Consider the following 16,851-nt stretch of genomic DNA (forward strand, 5'->3'; position numbering starts at 1 on the left):
AAAAAGAAATTATAATCGAAGAGCAAATGGAACAGAGAAGGAGGAGGGAACACCAAGCAATAAAACAGAAACCCCAGCAAATTGGATACAGACTTTGGAAGAATTCAAAATACAATTCAAAACCCAATTAAGAGAGGCTGAAGACAATTGGGAAAAGAACTTAAAAACTAAGATAAGTCATCTGGAAACAGAGGCACTTGAACTTAAACAAGAAAATAGTCTCTTGAAAACCAAATTCAACCAGCTTGAAAATGACGCAAAGGAGATGGAAGATGAGGCAAAGAAGATGAAAGATGAGGCAAAAGAGATGAAAGATGGCCTCCAAAGAAAATCAGACCAGAAGGAGAAGGATGACCAAAAATCCAGAGATGAAATCCAGGCTTTAAGAACCAGAATACAACAACTAGAATCAAGTGACTTCACATGGCAGCAGGACACTATAAAACAAAATCTAAAAAATGAAAAAATTGAGGAAAATGTGAAGCATCTCATTCACAAAACAGAAGATATAGAAAATTGTTCCAGGAGAGACAACTTAAGAATAATTGGTCTACCAGAAGACCATGACAAAAGGAAAAGCCTGAACATCATATTACAGGAAATTATCCAAGAAAACTGCCCCAATATTCTAGAACAAGAGGGAAAACTGGAGATTGAAAGAATCCACAGATCACCTCCTGTACTTAATCCCCAACTGACAACACCCAGGAATGTTATAGCCAAATTCAAGAACTATCAGAGAAAGGAAAAAATATTACAAGCTGCTAAGAAGAAGTCATTCAGATACCATGGAACCACAGTGAGGATAACACAGCATCTGGCTGCATCTACACTGAAGGACTGAAAGGCAGGGAATATGATATTCCAGAAAGCAAGGGAACTAGGTCTACAGCCAAGAATCAACTACCCAACAAAACTGACTATATTCTTACAGGGGAAAGTATGATCACTTAACTAAATAGAAAAATTCCAAGCATTTGTAAAGAAAAGACCAGACCTGAACAGAAAATTTGATGCCCAAGTACAGAACTCAAGAGAATCATCAAAAGGTAATTAAAAAAGAGGGAAAGAAGAAAAGCAAAACAAAACAAAAATAAAAAAAACCAAACCTGTTTTAAAGAGACACAATAAGTTAAAATGATATGTATCCCTATAAGAAAAGAGGTCATTGGTAACTCTTAAAAATTGTTATTATCACCTGGGCAGCTAGAAGAAGTACACTTAGAGGAACAGTGACAAAATGTATAGGATGAAACTACAAGACATAAATATGTAAACTAGAGCTAAAAAAAGAGATTAATACTAAAAGAAATGGGAAAAGAAACTGAAGGGGTTTGTCACAAAGAAGGACATGGTGGGAGAGGGGAGAACATCAATATACTGGAAGGGTAAAGAGGTTGGAGATAGGAAATACTCAACTCTTACTTGAATTGAAATTGACCCAAAGAGTGAAGAACAATTCAATACATTAGGGGAGAGGGTTGATTTGTGCCCTATAGGGAAGTAGAAGGGTAACAAAAGGACTGGTGGGGAGGGAAGCAGTGTAAGGGAGGGAGAGGGTGGGGGTAATTTAAAAGGACTATAAAGAAAATAAGGGGGGAATAAGAAGGGAGGGAGTAGAAAGGGAAGCAAAATAAGGCTGGGAATTAGGAAAGAAGAAAACCAAATCAACAGTATCATAGATGAAAAGAGAGACCTCACCTCCAATGAAGAGGAAATTAAGGCAATCATTAAAAACTATTTGCCCTATATATGGCAGTCGAGGTGATATGGATGAATATTTACAAAAATATAACTTACCTAGATTAGCAGAAGAAGAAATAGAATTCTTAAATAATCCCATATCTGAAAAAGAAATTGAAGAAGCCATCAAAGGACTCCCTAAGAAAAAATCCCCAGGGCCTGATGGATTCACAAGTGAATTCTATCAAACATTCAAAGAACAACTAATCCCTATAATATACAAACTATTTGACATAATAAGCAAAAAAGGAGTTCTACCAAATTCCTTTTATGTCACAAATATGGTACTGATTCCAAAGCTAGGCAGGTCAAAAACAGAGAAAGAAAAGTATAGACCAATCTCCCTAATGAATATAGATGCCAAAATCTTAAATAGGATACTAGCAAAAAGACTCCAGCAAGTCATCACAAGGGTTATTCACTATGACCAGGTAGGATTCATACCAGGAATGCAAGGATGGTTCGATATTAGGAAGACCATCCACATAATTAACCATATTAACGAGGAAACTGACAAATCACATGATTATCTCAATAGATGCAGAAAAAGCCTTTGATAAAATACAACACCCATTCCTATTGAAAACACTAGAAAGTATTGGAATAGAATGGTCTTTCCTAAAAAGTAATAAACAGTATATATCTAAAACCATCAGCAAACATCATCTGCAATGGGGATAAACTAGAAGCCTTCCCAATAAGATCAGGAGTGAAACAAGGATGCCCACTATCCCCTCCATTATTTAACATTGTACTAGAGACACTAGCTGTAGTGATTAGAGAAGAAAATGAAATTGAAGGTATTAAAATAGGCAATGAGGAGACCAAGCTATCTCTATTTGCAGATGAAATGATGGTCTACTTAAAGAGTCCTAGAGAATCAACCAAAAATCTAGTTGAAATAATCAACAACTTTAGCAAAGTTGCAAGATACAAAATAAACCCACATAAATCATCAGCATTTCTATATATTTCCAACACAGCTCAGAGGCAAGAATTAGAAAGAGAAATTCCATTTAAAATCACCTTAGACAATATAAAATACTTAAGAATCTATCTGCTGAAACAAGTACAGGAACTATATGAACACAACTACAAAACACTCTCCACACAATTAAAACTAGATCTAAACAATTGGAAAAACATTGATTGCTCATGGGTAGGATGAGCTAACATAATAAAAATGACAATGCTACCCAAACTAATTTACTTATTCAGTGAAATACCCATTGAACTACCAAAAAACTTTTTTACTGAATTAGAAAAAAACCATAACAAAGTTCATTTTGTAACAGTTAAAAATTAGAAATATGGGGAAACTGAGGCAGGTAGAAATTAGTTTCTCTGCAAGGAGTATCATATTTTAGAGGTTTATTAAAGGTAGAGAATTTAAGTATATACAAGTAAGAAAAGGCACGTGCCAGGTGGGCCATGAGGCCCACCCAGAATTTCACTCACATCATGAGACGCATCTGTTTGCAAGCGGAGACAGGAAGTAAAGAGACCAAAAGGGCCTTTCCAATCAGGTTAAATACCTTCTCAATCTCGGCCCATGTGAGAATTCAGTGAAATTACAAAGCATTTTGGGGAAGTGGAGCAAGGGCTTCTGGGAATTGAAGTTCTGGATTTGAGTCTATTTTTTACAATTTGGAGGAGCAAAAGATCAAGGATATCCAGGGAAATCATGAGGAAAAATGCGAAAGAAGGTGGCTTTGTAGTCCCATATTTCAAACTATACTATAAAGCAGTGGTTATCAAATAAATTTGGTACTGGCTAAGAGACAGAGAGGAGAACCACTGGATTAGACTTGGGGTAAGTGACCTCAACCAGACAGTCTATGATAAGCCCAAAGATCCCAGCTTTTGGGACCAAAATCCACTTTAATAAAAAAAAACTGGTGGGAAAATTGGAAGACAGCATGGGATTAGGTTTGGATCAATATCTCACATGCTACACCAAGATAAACTCAGAATGGGTGAATGACTTGAATATAAAGAAGGAAACTATAAGCAAATTAGGTGAACACAGAATAGTATACTTGTCAGATCTTTGGGAAAGGAAAGACTTTAAAACCAAACAAGAGCTAGAAAAAAAATCACAAAATGTAAAATCAATAATTTTGATTACATCAAATTAAAAAGGTTTTGTACAAACAAAATCAATGCAACCAAAATTAGAAGGGAAGCAACCAATTGGGAAATAATCTTCTTAACAAAAACCTCAGACAGAGGTCTAATTACTCAAATGTATAAAGAGCTAAATCAATTGTACAAAAAATCAAGCCGTTCTCCAATTGATAAATGGGCAAGGGACATGAATAGGCAATTTTTAGTTAAAGAAATCAAAACTATTAATAAGCACATGAAAAAGTGTTCTAAATCTCTTATAATCAGAGAAATGCAAATCAAAACAACTATGAGGTATTACCTTACACCTAGCAGATTGGTTAACATGACAGCAAAGGAAAGTAATGAATGCTGGAGGGGATGTGGCAAAGTAGGGACATTAATGCATTGCTGGTGGACTTGTGAATTGATCTAACCATTCTGGAGGGCAATTTGGAACTATGTCCAAAGGGCACTAAATGACTATCTGTCCTTTGATCCAGCCATAGACTGCTGAGTTTATACCCCAAAGAGATAATAAGAAAAAAGACAGTTACAAGAATATTCATAGCTGCACTCTTTGTGGTGGCAAAAAAAATTGGAAAATGAGGTAATGCCCTTCAATTGGGGGATGGCTGAACAAATTGTGGTATATGTTGGTGATGGAATACTATTGTGCTCAAAGGAATAATAAAGTGGAGGAATTCCATGGGAACTGGAATGACCTCCAGGAGTTGATGTAGTGAAAGTAACAGAACCAGGAGGACATTGTATACAGAAATTGATACAGTGTGGTACAATTGAACATAATGGACTTCTCTACTAGCAGCAATGCAGTGATCCTGAACAACTTGGAGGAATCTACGAGAAAAAACACTATCCACATTCAGAGGAAAAACTGTGGGAGTAGAAACACAGATGAAAAACAACTGCTTGAATACATGGGTCAAGGGGATATGGCTGGGGATGTAGACTCTAAATGAACATCCTAGTGCAAACACCAACAATATGGAAATAGGTTTTAATCAAGAACACATGTAATGACAAATGCAATTGAGCATCAGCTGTAGGAAGAGTGGGTGGAGGGGAGAGAGGGAAATAATATAATTCTTGTAAATAAATTAACTTAAATTAAAAAAATTTTTTTTTAAATAAATAAAATGAGTGGGTCAGACTTGATGCCTTCTATGGTCTCTTTCAGCTCTAAATCTCTGATCCTGTTAATATAAAGTCTTAACCACTGGGTTAAAAAATTGGCTTCATAAATTTAGAATCAGAGAGGCATAGATAGGCAGCAATTTATCTGAGGGAGAAAAATGAACCTATTAATTACCTGCAGCCTCAAAAGGAGCCAATAATGTCATGTGGTAGCCAAAAAAAAAAGTGAATATGATCTTGAGTTACATAAATGTAGTAGAACTTTTCTGGAATATTTCCAGCTTTAGGCGCCACCGTTTAAGAAGGACACTGATCACTTGGAGAGAGTCTACCAGAGCAGTAAAGAGCCTTGAGTCCATGTTGTATGAAAGTAGACAGGCAACCCAGGGAGTACATGATAGCTCTCTTTATGTACTCAAAAGTCTATAGAAGGCATATAAGCATGTAGAAGAGAGATCTGGAAGAACTAGGAGTGATAGGAGGATTTCATAAAGAGGTGAAATTAGACTTGATAGCAGGAAAACTTCCTCACGATTAAAGATGACCAAAAGTGAACATCTAAGGGGTGTAGTGAATGGACTCATCTCTAGCCTCGGACCCTTACTAGCTGTGTGACCCTGTACAAGTCACTCAACTCTGTTTGCCTTAGTTTCCTCATCTGGAGAAAGAAATGGTAAATCACTGTAATATCTTTGCCAGGGAAGCTCCAAATGAGGTCACAAAGAGTTGGACATGACTTAAACACGACTGAACAATGGATAAGACTGAGGAGAGACTCTAAATGAACACTCTAATGCAAATACCAACAACACGGAAATGGGTTCGAATCAAGAACACATGTGATACCCAGTGGAATCATGGGTCGGCTATGGGAGAGGTGGTGGGAGGGGGGGAGTAAAAGAAAATGATCTTTGTTTCCAATGAATAATGTTTGGAAATGACCAAATAAAATAATGTTAAAAAAAAAGAAATTAAAACAAACAAACAAAAAAAACGACTGAACAACAACAAAAAAATGGAATGGGCTACCTTAGATTAATTAATTTAGCAAGTATTTATTAGGTGATTTAATATGCTAGGAGCTTCCCATTCTTTAAAGATCCTTAAGCAGCAGCTGAAGGGTTATTTGTCAGATATAATATATGTGCAGATGGAAAATTTGCCACACCTGAACCACATTTCCAGAATCCTTTTAAGTTACATTCTCATTTTACGTAAGGAGGCTCAGAAGATAAATTTGGCTGAGGGGCTGCGGGGCTCTTTTTTGGGGGGAGCTTGTGCTTTTGGTAAATTGCTGCAGGTATGAGTCTTTGGCTCTCTTTGCTCTGCTCACTTGACTGAAAGAATCCTTTTTCTTTTCCCTCTCTTTTGATTATTATTAAAATCCTACATATTTTTAAGTACTAGGAGTATTTATTCATTTTTACTCAGGTGTGGTAAGTTTTCCACCTGCACATATAGTAGGAGTTCCTTTTAGATATGGATCAAACCAGAATGATGAACATTGAGATCCCTCCCAACTATTTTAAGTTCTGTGATTCTGATGGCCTGATATGGTAAAGACAAATAGTCAAATTTCAAATATCTATGTGAGTTTGGAATAGATCATTGAAAATTGCACACACATATATTCAGCAGCAAAATTTATCTCATCTGGTTTTGGTTTTATGTGTTTATTTTAAAACCCTTACCTTCCATCTGGGAATTAATAATAAGAATTGATTCCAAGGCATATAAGCAATAAAAGGTTGGCAAATGGAGTCAAATGACTTGCCCAGGGTCACATGGGTAGGAAGGTCTAAGGTCACATTTGAACCCAGGACCAGAGACAATCTCTAGACCTGATTCTCAATCCACTGAGCCACCCAGCTGCCCTTCTTATTAGATTTTACATAAACTATATTAAAACTATTAGTCATTTCTTGAACAAATTGTAGTCTGGCTGGCATAAGACCCTTGAACGTGATAGATGAGAAATAAGGAATTTTAATAATTATATGTGGGAAAAACACTGATAATTGAGATATGACTGCAGGGTTTTTTCTTTCCAGTTTGTTCTCATGATGATAGTCTCATTTTAGTGCCTTATATACTAGATGTTGCCTTTATTTTTATTTATTTATTCATTTTAAGCCCTTGCCTTCTGTCTTAGAATCAGTACTAAGTATTGCTTCCAAGGCAGAGGAGTGGTAAGGGCTAGGCAATGGGGGTTAAGTGACTTGCCCAGGGTCACACAGCTGGGAAGTGTCTGAGGTCAGATTTGAACCTTTCAAACTCATTTTAGTGCCTTATATACTAGATGCTGCCTTCAACACTGAAATTCAACCAAACTAACCATAGTTCTCTTTTTAGGATAATACTTTTCCACTTTCTTGGCAACTTCGACTCAGTATATTGATCGGGGCAGCCAAAGCCATTCAATATTTGCACCATGTTGAACCATGCTCTGTCATCTGTGGCAACATAACAAGGTAAATTTCACACTCATCCTTGGCCAATTATCCCTTCCAGAGTACAGAAATCCCCCCCCTCCTTTCATTATCAATGACATATTTAATGAAAGGAATATGTATGGATGGCAATTTGCATCCCTGGAGGGAGAACTTATACCAGTGGGATCCCCAGTCCACAAAAATATCAAAGAAGTTTCCTTGGCATATATGACAAAAACAAATAGTCTAGTGTGACTTAAGGCTGTTTGGTTTAGGAAAAGAGTGTTGGATTGAGGATCAGAATACCTGGGGTCAGTTCTATAGTCTTCTACTTACTATCTTTGCAACCACTTGAGTTTCCTCATCTATAGAATGAAGACCCAACTTCTAAGGTCCTTTCTAGCTCCTAACCTATGAGCAAATTGAAATCTACTCTATACCATTTCCAGGCTAAAATGCTTCTTTCCCATAAGAGTCACTACCTTGCATGATGTTACCTAAGGAAAATTTTATTGCTCTCTTTTAGTATTTTGATAAGAACTTTTTCTATTTATTCTACAAGTGAAATCCTTCCCTGGGTCACCCTTAAAATCACCCACATACTCCCAGATTTGGTCCCCAGAAGACAGCTGTACTGATACTACTGTAGCTATTACACATTATGAGCCCCTACCAATGTTTTCTTTTTGTTAATAATCAGCCAAGTGACATAATTTGCTCTCAGAAAAGATATTTACTAAGATGGCATGGTAAATAATAGTAATAACAATGATCATATCTATAAATCTTTCATCCCATAAATCTAGGACATACTCCCACAAATCCATACCTTTCTATAAGAAAAGTGGGCTTGGATGCAGAATATAATAGTAGCAAGGCACATATTTAAGATACAGTATGGAGAAAACAAATTATAATTGTTGGTATTGTTTTGCCTAGAAGTTATTTCTCCAGAGAATCCATATAGGGCTACTTTTGAATGTAGTATCTTTACCCAGGAATCTAGGTACTTAAAGCTGATCCCTTCCTGAAATAACTTTGTTTCTGTCAGGAATGGGGATCTTCTCTCCCTTGCCAGTTAGATTCCACAAGACTTTATCTGTCCTCTCTAGAAATGATAAATTTTCAAAGTTTTGGATGGGGTGTCTCCAGCTGATTGAGCAGCCCTATTTCTTTTTCGCTTTCTTTTTTCCTTCCTTCCTTCCTTCCTTCCCTCCTTCCTTCCCTCCTTCCTTCCTTCCTTCCTTCCTTCCTTCCTTCCTTCCTTCCTTCCTTCCTTCCTTCCTTCCTTCCTTCCTTCCTTCCTTCCTTCCTTCCTTCCTTCCTTCCTTCCTTCCTTCCTTCCTTCCTTCCTTCCTTCCCTCCTTCCCTCCTTTCTTTCTTTCTTTCTTTCTTTCTTTCTTTCTTTCTTTCTTTCTTTCTTTCTTTCTTTCTTTCTTTCTTTCTTTCTTTCTCTTTTTCTTTCTCTTTTTCTTTCTTTCTTTCTTTCTTTCTTTCTTTCTTTCTTTCTTTCTTTCTTTCTTTCTTTCTTTCTTTCTTTCTTTCTTTCTTTCTTTCTTTCTTCTTTCTTTCTTTCTTTCTTTCTTTCTTTCTTTCTTTCCTTCCTTCCTTCCTTCCTTCCTTCCTTCCTTCCTTCCTTCCTTCCTTCCTTCTTTCTTTCTTTCTTTCTTTCTTTCTTTCTTTCTTTCTTTCTTTCTTTCTTTCTTTCTCTTTCTTTCTTTCTTTCTTTCTTTCTTTCTTCTTTCTTTCTTTCTTTCTTTCTTTCTTTCTCTTTCTTTCATTTCCATGTTTACATAATTCATTTTCTTTCCCTCCCTTTTTCCCTCCCCACTCTTGGAGCCAATAAGCCCTTCCACTGGGTTATACAAATGTTATCACTTACACCTATTTCCATATTATTCATTTTTGCAATAAAAAATCTTTTAAAACCAAAACTCCCATATAAACAAATGATGTCATATGCTTTTCTTCTGTGTTTCTACTCCCACAGTTCTTTCTCTCAAGGTGGATAGTATTCATTCTCATAAGTCTTTTGGTATTGTCTTGTAGTAGCAAAGTTCATTACATTGGATTGTTCCACAATGTTTCCTTTTCTGTGTACAATGTTCTCTTGGTTCTGAGCAGTCCTATTTCAAAGCCACATGGTCATGTTGCCCTCTTCTGTAAGCACAAGGGTCTCTTCCATAGATGTGCTGACTCTCCAACCTTTTCCAAAGTTTAGCTACTTAAGGCTCTCCAAAGCCATGTCCAAATTTTATGTCTAATGAAGTCGCTTCCTTTAATTCCATCAGAGAAAAGAGTTCATACTTCATAAAGGGATCACCCAGATGTAGTTGAAATTTTATAGTAGTTTAGCACCTTAATACCACCATAAAGCCTCATCAGTTAGGACTGACAGTGGTAGACGTAAAGAAGATAATCGCTCCCTTCTTCTCCCAGTTAAGCATTTTCTGTCCCTAGAAAGCCCACCCTGGTGCTCTGGGGCACAGCCCATGTTTACAGAAAACCCAGAAATTGACGTTCTTCCCCAGGAATTCAATCTCCTCTAGCTGGGGAGCCTGGCTATGTCACTCACGTTCAAATTCACAATTACGCAATTTTAACAAACAGACGTCATTTTAAAAGCATTGTGTTAGTTGGACTGGACAGCAGTCCTATGAAATAAAAAAGAAATTCATTTCTCCTTTTTTTCTTTGGCTGAGGATTAAGAAAAGGTTAAGTGATTAACCCCAGGGCATCACAGCCAGACAGAAGGAAAGATGGAATGAAACTTCATAGCCCCTGTGTCTGCAGCCTCTTGCTGATCCCAGGGAACATGCTGCTGGGAGAATTTTCACATTAAGCTATACAAACCTCACAGCATCTCTGGCAGCTCATTTAGAGAGATAGCAAAAGGGGAGCTGGAAAGGCCCTCCATTCTTCTCTTGCCATGTGCATTCAGGTAGATGGTTCCTTTGCCATGGGAAGTCTGTAGCAAGTGAATGAACCCTCTCCTGCTAGTGAATCTTTTATGAGTCCCCCAGCTGGTAACTGTGCCTTTGATGAGCAGTAGGGAAGACTGGAGGAAAGGTTCCAGCTTCTTTTGAGAAGTCTCCCCAGGGACTTCTTTGTGAAAGTCTTTGGCTGTATTTTTTGACTTAAGGACTGAAGCTTTTGTTTGCTCCAGCTAGTGATTAAAAAAAAAATACAACAGAATCCCACTTAGTCCTGGAAAGCATCCACATGGTATCTGGTCACATGGTGGCAGTGGTAAGCCTTTGATTTTCTTTTTTGTTCATTTTGTTGTTGTTTTTTTAAAATTCCTAACTCGAATCCCACCAATAAAACAGACATTTTCATGTAGAACAGGGAAAAAAATATTTTACATGAAACTAAAGACCCCTCTTATTTACAACTTACTTTCCTTTTAAAATTATAATAAATTCAAACATGGAAATAGGTATCAAGTGATAACATTTGTACAACCCAGTGGAATTGCTTGTCAGCTCTGGGAGGGGGGAGGGAGAGAAAATGAAGCATGGAGACATGGAAAAATATTTTAAAATAAATTTTAAAAATTTTAAATAAAATTATAATAAATTCAACATGTAACTTTCAAAGAAAGGAGGGGAAAGAAAAAAAAACAAAGTTCCTACTACTGTGCTGATCAGTTTACAAATATTATTTCATATTATCCTCATAACCACTCTCAGAGGCAGACAGAGCTTAAGTGATTTGCCCATGGTTACATGGCCACTATGTGTTTGAAGCAGGATTTGAACTCAAAACTTCAAGTCAAGTAGCTTGCCCAGGGTCATAAGGCTAACATGTCTGAAATAGGATTTGAACTCATCTTTCCTTATTTTAAAATTTTAATTAATTTAGAATATTTTTCCATGTTTCCATGATTAATTTTCTTTCCCTCCTCCCTCCCAGAGCCGATGAGCAATTCCACTGAGTTTTATGTGTATCATTGTTGAAGTTATCTTCCAGAGTCAAGGCCCAGTATTCTATTGTGACACCTAGTTGTCTACTTTTTTGCTTCTAAACCCTTACCTTTTGTCCCAGTAACAACTCTAAGACAGAAGGGCAAGGGCTAAGTGACCTGTCCAGAGTCATACAACTAGGCAGTGATTGAGACTTGATTTGAACTTAGATCTTCCCAACTCCAAGCCTGGTATTCGATCTACTGTCCCACCTAGCTACCCCACTGCCTCTATTTGAAAGCCATCCTATGCATTTGTGATTGTTTTGAGGTTTTCTTCTGTCCATAAAAAAAGATGCTTTAATATCCCTCTTTTTTTATTTGATTACACTTATTCTACCTCTTCCCCCCACTTTATATCCATTGATGATTAGAAAAAAGAAAATTCTTGTAAAAAATATGCATCTTCAATCAAAACAAATTCCTACATTGGCTATGCTGAACATGTATATCTTATTCTGTATCTTCAGTCCAGCACCTCTCTGTTGGTTGTAAGGCAGCATGCTTCATCAGCCCTCTGGAATTGTGATCAATCGTTGTATACATCACAATTCTCAAGTCTTAAACATTTATTTTTCTCAATAATATTGTTGTTACTGGATTTGTTTTCCTGGTTCTGCTCATTTTCATCTCCATTAGTTCCTACAAGTCTTCTCAGGCACAATAATATTTGATTATGTTTATATATTGTTTAGTCATTCCCTCCTCCCTCCTGGAAAAGTTTCTAGTTTTTTGCTAAGACAAAAAGAATTGCTATAAATATTTTGTGTGAGCATTTATATCTCAGAAATCCACAAATGCTACAAATCAGGGCTTGATTTATGGTACTAGATTTTTTAGGCTTAAGGAAGTGATGAAGAAAATGTGAAAATTGCAGATTAAATTTGGGTGCCTACTATACACCCCCCCCCCTTCATTCCCCAACTGATTGTTAAATATTTAACTGTACACCCCTGGTCCTTTTCCTTTTGCTTTGATCTCTTTGGAGTTAAGCCTTTGATTCATAACAACTAGGTAGAAATGCTAAGGGAAGGATGACTGCTCTGAACATGTGACTGCAGCATAATTAGGGAGGATACTCTAAGTAGGCAGTTGCCTACATGATATGCTTTCAAAAAAAGTCTGAGTGGCAATGTGATATTGCCTAGGTGGCTAGGACACTGAGCTTTCCTCCTCCCTACAAAATAAAACTTCCCTATCCAGCGAGCTCATTCCAGAAATCAAGACATTACAATATCCATATTCTTTCTTTGGCCTGTTACATTATTATTTTTTAATTAACAGAAATCTATTTTCTTCCTCACCCCATTGGAAAAAAAAACAAGAAATTCCATATAATAATATCCAATGCCTTCATTGGCCATGTTAAAAAACAACCACCTCAAAACTATCTGACTTATTCTGCCCTCTGAATCCAACTTCCATCAGGAGGTGGATGCCATGTTTCTAGCCACACATATTAAATAGTCATTTCCTTAATTTTGCCATCTCCAACAAATGTACTACCTCCTTGTTTAAAAATTCTGAAATCTCCTTATCTGACCAAAATCTATTGTTTTTTCACCTCTCGCCCTTCCCTTACCAAAAGCTCCTCTTCATACTCTTTATGACTTCCCATCCTTGGACCTTTCAATTCTCTCTCAGCCAGTAGCCATGCTCTCTTTTCCCTTTCCTGACTCCCTGGTACACTGACCTCTTCTCCCAAATTCCTACTTCCTGTATATCACCAATTACACCCAGCCAAGCCTCATCCCTGGATCACTCTCACCGACAGATGTGCAGCTGCTGAATGAGGGTAGAGAAAAAGCACACACTGTTCTGCCTGGGCCCACTACAAATTTATGTTACACAATCTCAACTGAATTCTCACTATTGTTATACATATCAGCTCTTACTCTCCACAGTGGCTCTTCCAAACCTTTTCTTCCATCCTCAATCCTCCCATGGTTCTGCTCCTCCTACTCTCTAAGTTAATGCTCTTGTCTCATATTTTACAGAAAAACCATTCACCATGAGCCATTCACCATGAGCTTCCTCTTTCCCCCTCTTCCTTATCTTCCATATCACCTCAAGAGTTACCTTCTTCCATTTCTTCCTCCTTCCTCCTTGTTTCACATGATGAAGTGACCTTACTCCTTACCAAGTGATCCCATTCCATCCCATCTCCTCCAACAAATCACCCTCTCCTCCCCATTCTTTCTCTTGTTTTCAGTCTCTCCCTCTCTACTGGCTCCTTCTCTACTGCCTACATAGATGCCCATGTCTCCCCATTTCTGATATCTCTTGATCCTTCCTCCCTTTTAACTTATTCTATATGGCTTCTGCCCTTTGTAAATAAGCTTGAAAAGACTGTCTATAAAAGGTGCCTCCATCTTTCTCTCTTGTGACTCTCTTTTAGACTTCTTACAATCTGGCTTAAATATGACTTTATCGTTCCACTGAAACTGCTCTTTTAAAATTTACTAATGATCTCTTAGTTGCTAAATTCAATGGTCTTTTCTCCTTCTTCATTCTCCTTGACCTCTCTATAGCCTTTGTCACTATTGGTCACTCCTCCTTGATAGTCCCTTGTCTCTGGCTTTTGGGGACACCTCTCCTGATTCTCCTTGTACCTCTCTGATTACTCCTCTCCTTTCCTGGATCTTCCTCCAGGTAAATGTTCCTCCTCTTCTTCTCTACTGTTTCACTTGGTGATCTTTTCGGCTCTCATGGATTTAATTACCATCTCTGGGCTGATGATTCTCAAATCTATCTTTTCTGCTCCAATCTCTCTGCTGACCAAACTCCATTCTCTCATCTCCAATTTTCAGATGCCTTTAACTGGATGTCCAAGAAACATTTTAAACTGGATATGTACAAAATGACCTGATCATCTCCCCCCTAAATCTCTCCTCCCTGCTTCCTTCTATCTCCCCTGTTACTGAAGAAGACAATGCCATCATCTTCCCAGTCCCTCAGGCTCGCAACTTTGATGTCATCCTTCCCTACTCACTCTTTCTCCTTCCTCACCTATTTATTAAATTCTACTAGCTCTTTTTGGCTCCAGTGTCCCAAAAAGCAATTTCACTGGGTTATATAGGCATTATCATCCAATACTCATTTCCATATTATTCATTTTTGTAATAGAGTGATTGAAAAGAGGTTTTTATGGGGGTATGAGAAAGGTTACGGCAAAGGTTTGTCCTAACAATTCTGTCAAGGTAGATTCTAATGATAGGCATATAATTTTGGCATTTTAGGCCTCCCAGAATGCCCTAGCCTCTAGCTTGCCATGATCTATTTCATATCAATTCAGTAAACTTTTGTTAAGTTCCTACTATGCACTATATATAGTGCTCTGGTAGGCTAGGGAATTTGAAGGGGAAAAAACTAACTAACTAACTAACTAACCATGCCTAGAAGCAGAGCATATTCTACTTGGAAAATCAAGTCAGGACAAATTCTGGGAGAAGTTATTCCCAGGCAGCTTCCACACAAGCAGACATCCAGCTGAAGAAAGAAGTCAGCCCTGAGAAGATGCATGGAAATGCCAATTTTCCTGCCTTTCGCTGCCTGTTTCAACCATTAACTTGAGTTTAAAAGCGTATTCCTGCCCATTTCAGCTAAAAATTATGAGGGAGGGAATTCTGTATTAAGGCTCTGGGATTGTTTTTTCCAAGAGTTTTTGTTTGTTTGTTTTTTTAATTTATTTTGAAATGTTTTCCCATGTTTTCATGATTCGTTTTCTTTCCCTCCTCACAAGCAATTCCACTGGGTTGTACAAATGTTATCAGTTGATACCCATTTCCATATTATTCATTTTTGCTGTAGAGTGATCTTTTAAAGCCTAAATCCCCAATCCCATCCCCATATATACATGTGATAAGTGATGTCGTATGTTTTTCTTTTGCATTTCTACTCCCATAGTTCTTTCTCTCAATGTGGATAGCATTCTTTCCCATAAGTCTTTCAGGGGTATCTCTGGGATTATTTTAACACATCCTTTCAGCTCTCCTGTTAGTAATCAAGGTTGAGTATTTGGAAGTGGTCACAGGCCAAGGACTGAGTGAGTTATAATCTACTGATTGTTAACTCTTATGCCATCTGTACCATAGAATTAGGTTTGAAAAGATACCTACTGGGGCAGCTAGATAGAGATAGAGAGCCAAACCTGGAGAAGGGAGGTCACTTGGGTTCAACTCTGGTCTCAGACATTTCCTAACTATGTGACCCTGGGCAAGTTACTTAGCCCTAATTGCCTAGCCATTAATGCTCTTCTGTCTTAGAATCAATACTTAATATTCTAAAAGGGAAGGCAAGGAAGAAATGGAAAAAGAAAGCCTGGGGGAAGGAAGGAAGGAAGGAAGGAAGGAAGGAAGGAAGGAAGGAAGGAAGGAAGGAAGGAAGGAAGGAAGGAAGGAAGGAAGGAAGGAAGGAAGGAAGGAAGGAAGGAAGGAAATCATTCTAAATGCAGTTTATTTTAAAATATAGTTTTTACTTGATTTTTAGTAAGTGAATTGGAACCAAATTTGCTCTTATTTTAAGAAAGAGGGGGCAGCTGGGTAGCTCAGTGGATTGAGAACCAGATCTAGAGATGGGAGGTCCTGGATTTAAATCTGGCCTCAGACACTTCCCAGCTGTGTCAACCTGGGCAAGTCACTTAACCCCCATTGCCTAGTCCTTACCACTCTTCTGCCTTGGAACCAATCCACAATATTGAATCCAAGATGGAAGGTAAGGGTTTAAAAAAAAATAAAATAAGAAATAATGTTCTTGGAAAATATAAACCACAATGTAACTGGTTTTTTTTTTTTTGGAAATAAAATTCTACTGCATTTACATAATGATTTGAAACAAACTGTTTTGATATTCCAGTTAACAAAGGACTAATGGATATATCAGAATTGATCAAAATTGAACCAGAATCTCATAAGCAGATCTTTATCAGTTACTTCCCTTCTTGTAAAGGAGGAATTTGTGTTAATATGGTATTACATAAAAATGAGGGTTTACTTACCTCTTAAAAAGATGGCAAAAGAGCATGGAGGGGTTCCAACTCCTATATGTTTGTGTTTGACTTAGATTTTTAAATTATTCATACAATTCTAAGCTGGTTTTAGAGTCTTATGGGAGACAATATAAAACACAAAGCCCAATTGTGAGAAAGATTATTCTTCTTATTAATGGGAATTACTGAATTCCTATTGTGTAAAGAATGTTAGAGAGGCTCTATGAAGCAACATCAAAAAAAGGGAAGCCCCAATCTTCTGTGCACTTCTGGGCTTCCGTAGGCCAATGGGGGAAATATCTATTCATCACATCACACTTCTAGACTATTGATTAAAATATGTTGAGGGAAATACAGGAGGCAAATAGGTAATAAGTGGATAGAGAGCTGACATTAGAGACAGGAAAACCTGAATCTGAATCATGCCATCATACTCTTACTAGTTATACAACCCTGGGAAA

At 37.4% G+C, this 16,851-nt stretch overlaps 1 protein-coding gene across 1 annotated transcript in view; it reads left to right on the top strand.

Annotated features, from left to right (window-relative positions):
- The window catches only part of IRAK3 (interleukin 1 receptor associated kinase 3), a 108,058-nt gene that overhangs the window by 59,303 nt on the left and 31,904 nt on the right, over window positions 1–16,851 (top strand). The window contains exon 8 of the mRNA XM_056798412.1: window positions 7,360–7,478. Coding sequence (XP_056654390.1) covers window positions 7,360–7,478 — 119 coding nt within the window. The remainder of the gene's footprint in view (window positions 1–7,359; window positions 7,479–16,851) is intronic.

This window comes from Monodelphis domestica, chromosome 5 (assembly GCF_027887165.1).
Source record: "Monodelphis domestica isolate mMonDom1 chromosome 5, mMonDom1.pri, whole genome shotgun sequence".
Lineage (NCBI taxonomy): Eukaryota > Metazoa > Chordata > Mammalia > Didelphimorphia > Didelphidae > Monodelphis > Monodelphis domestica.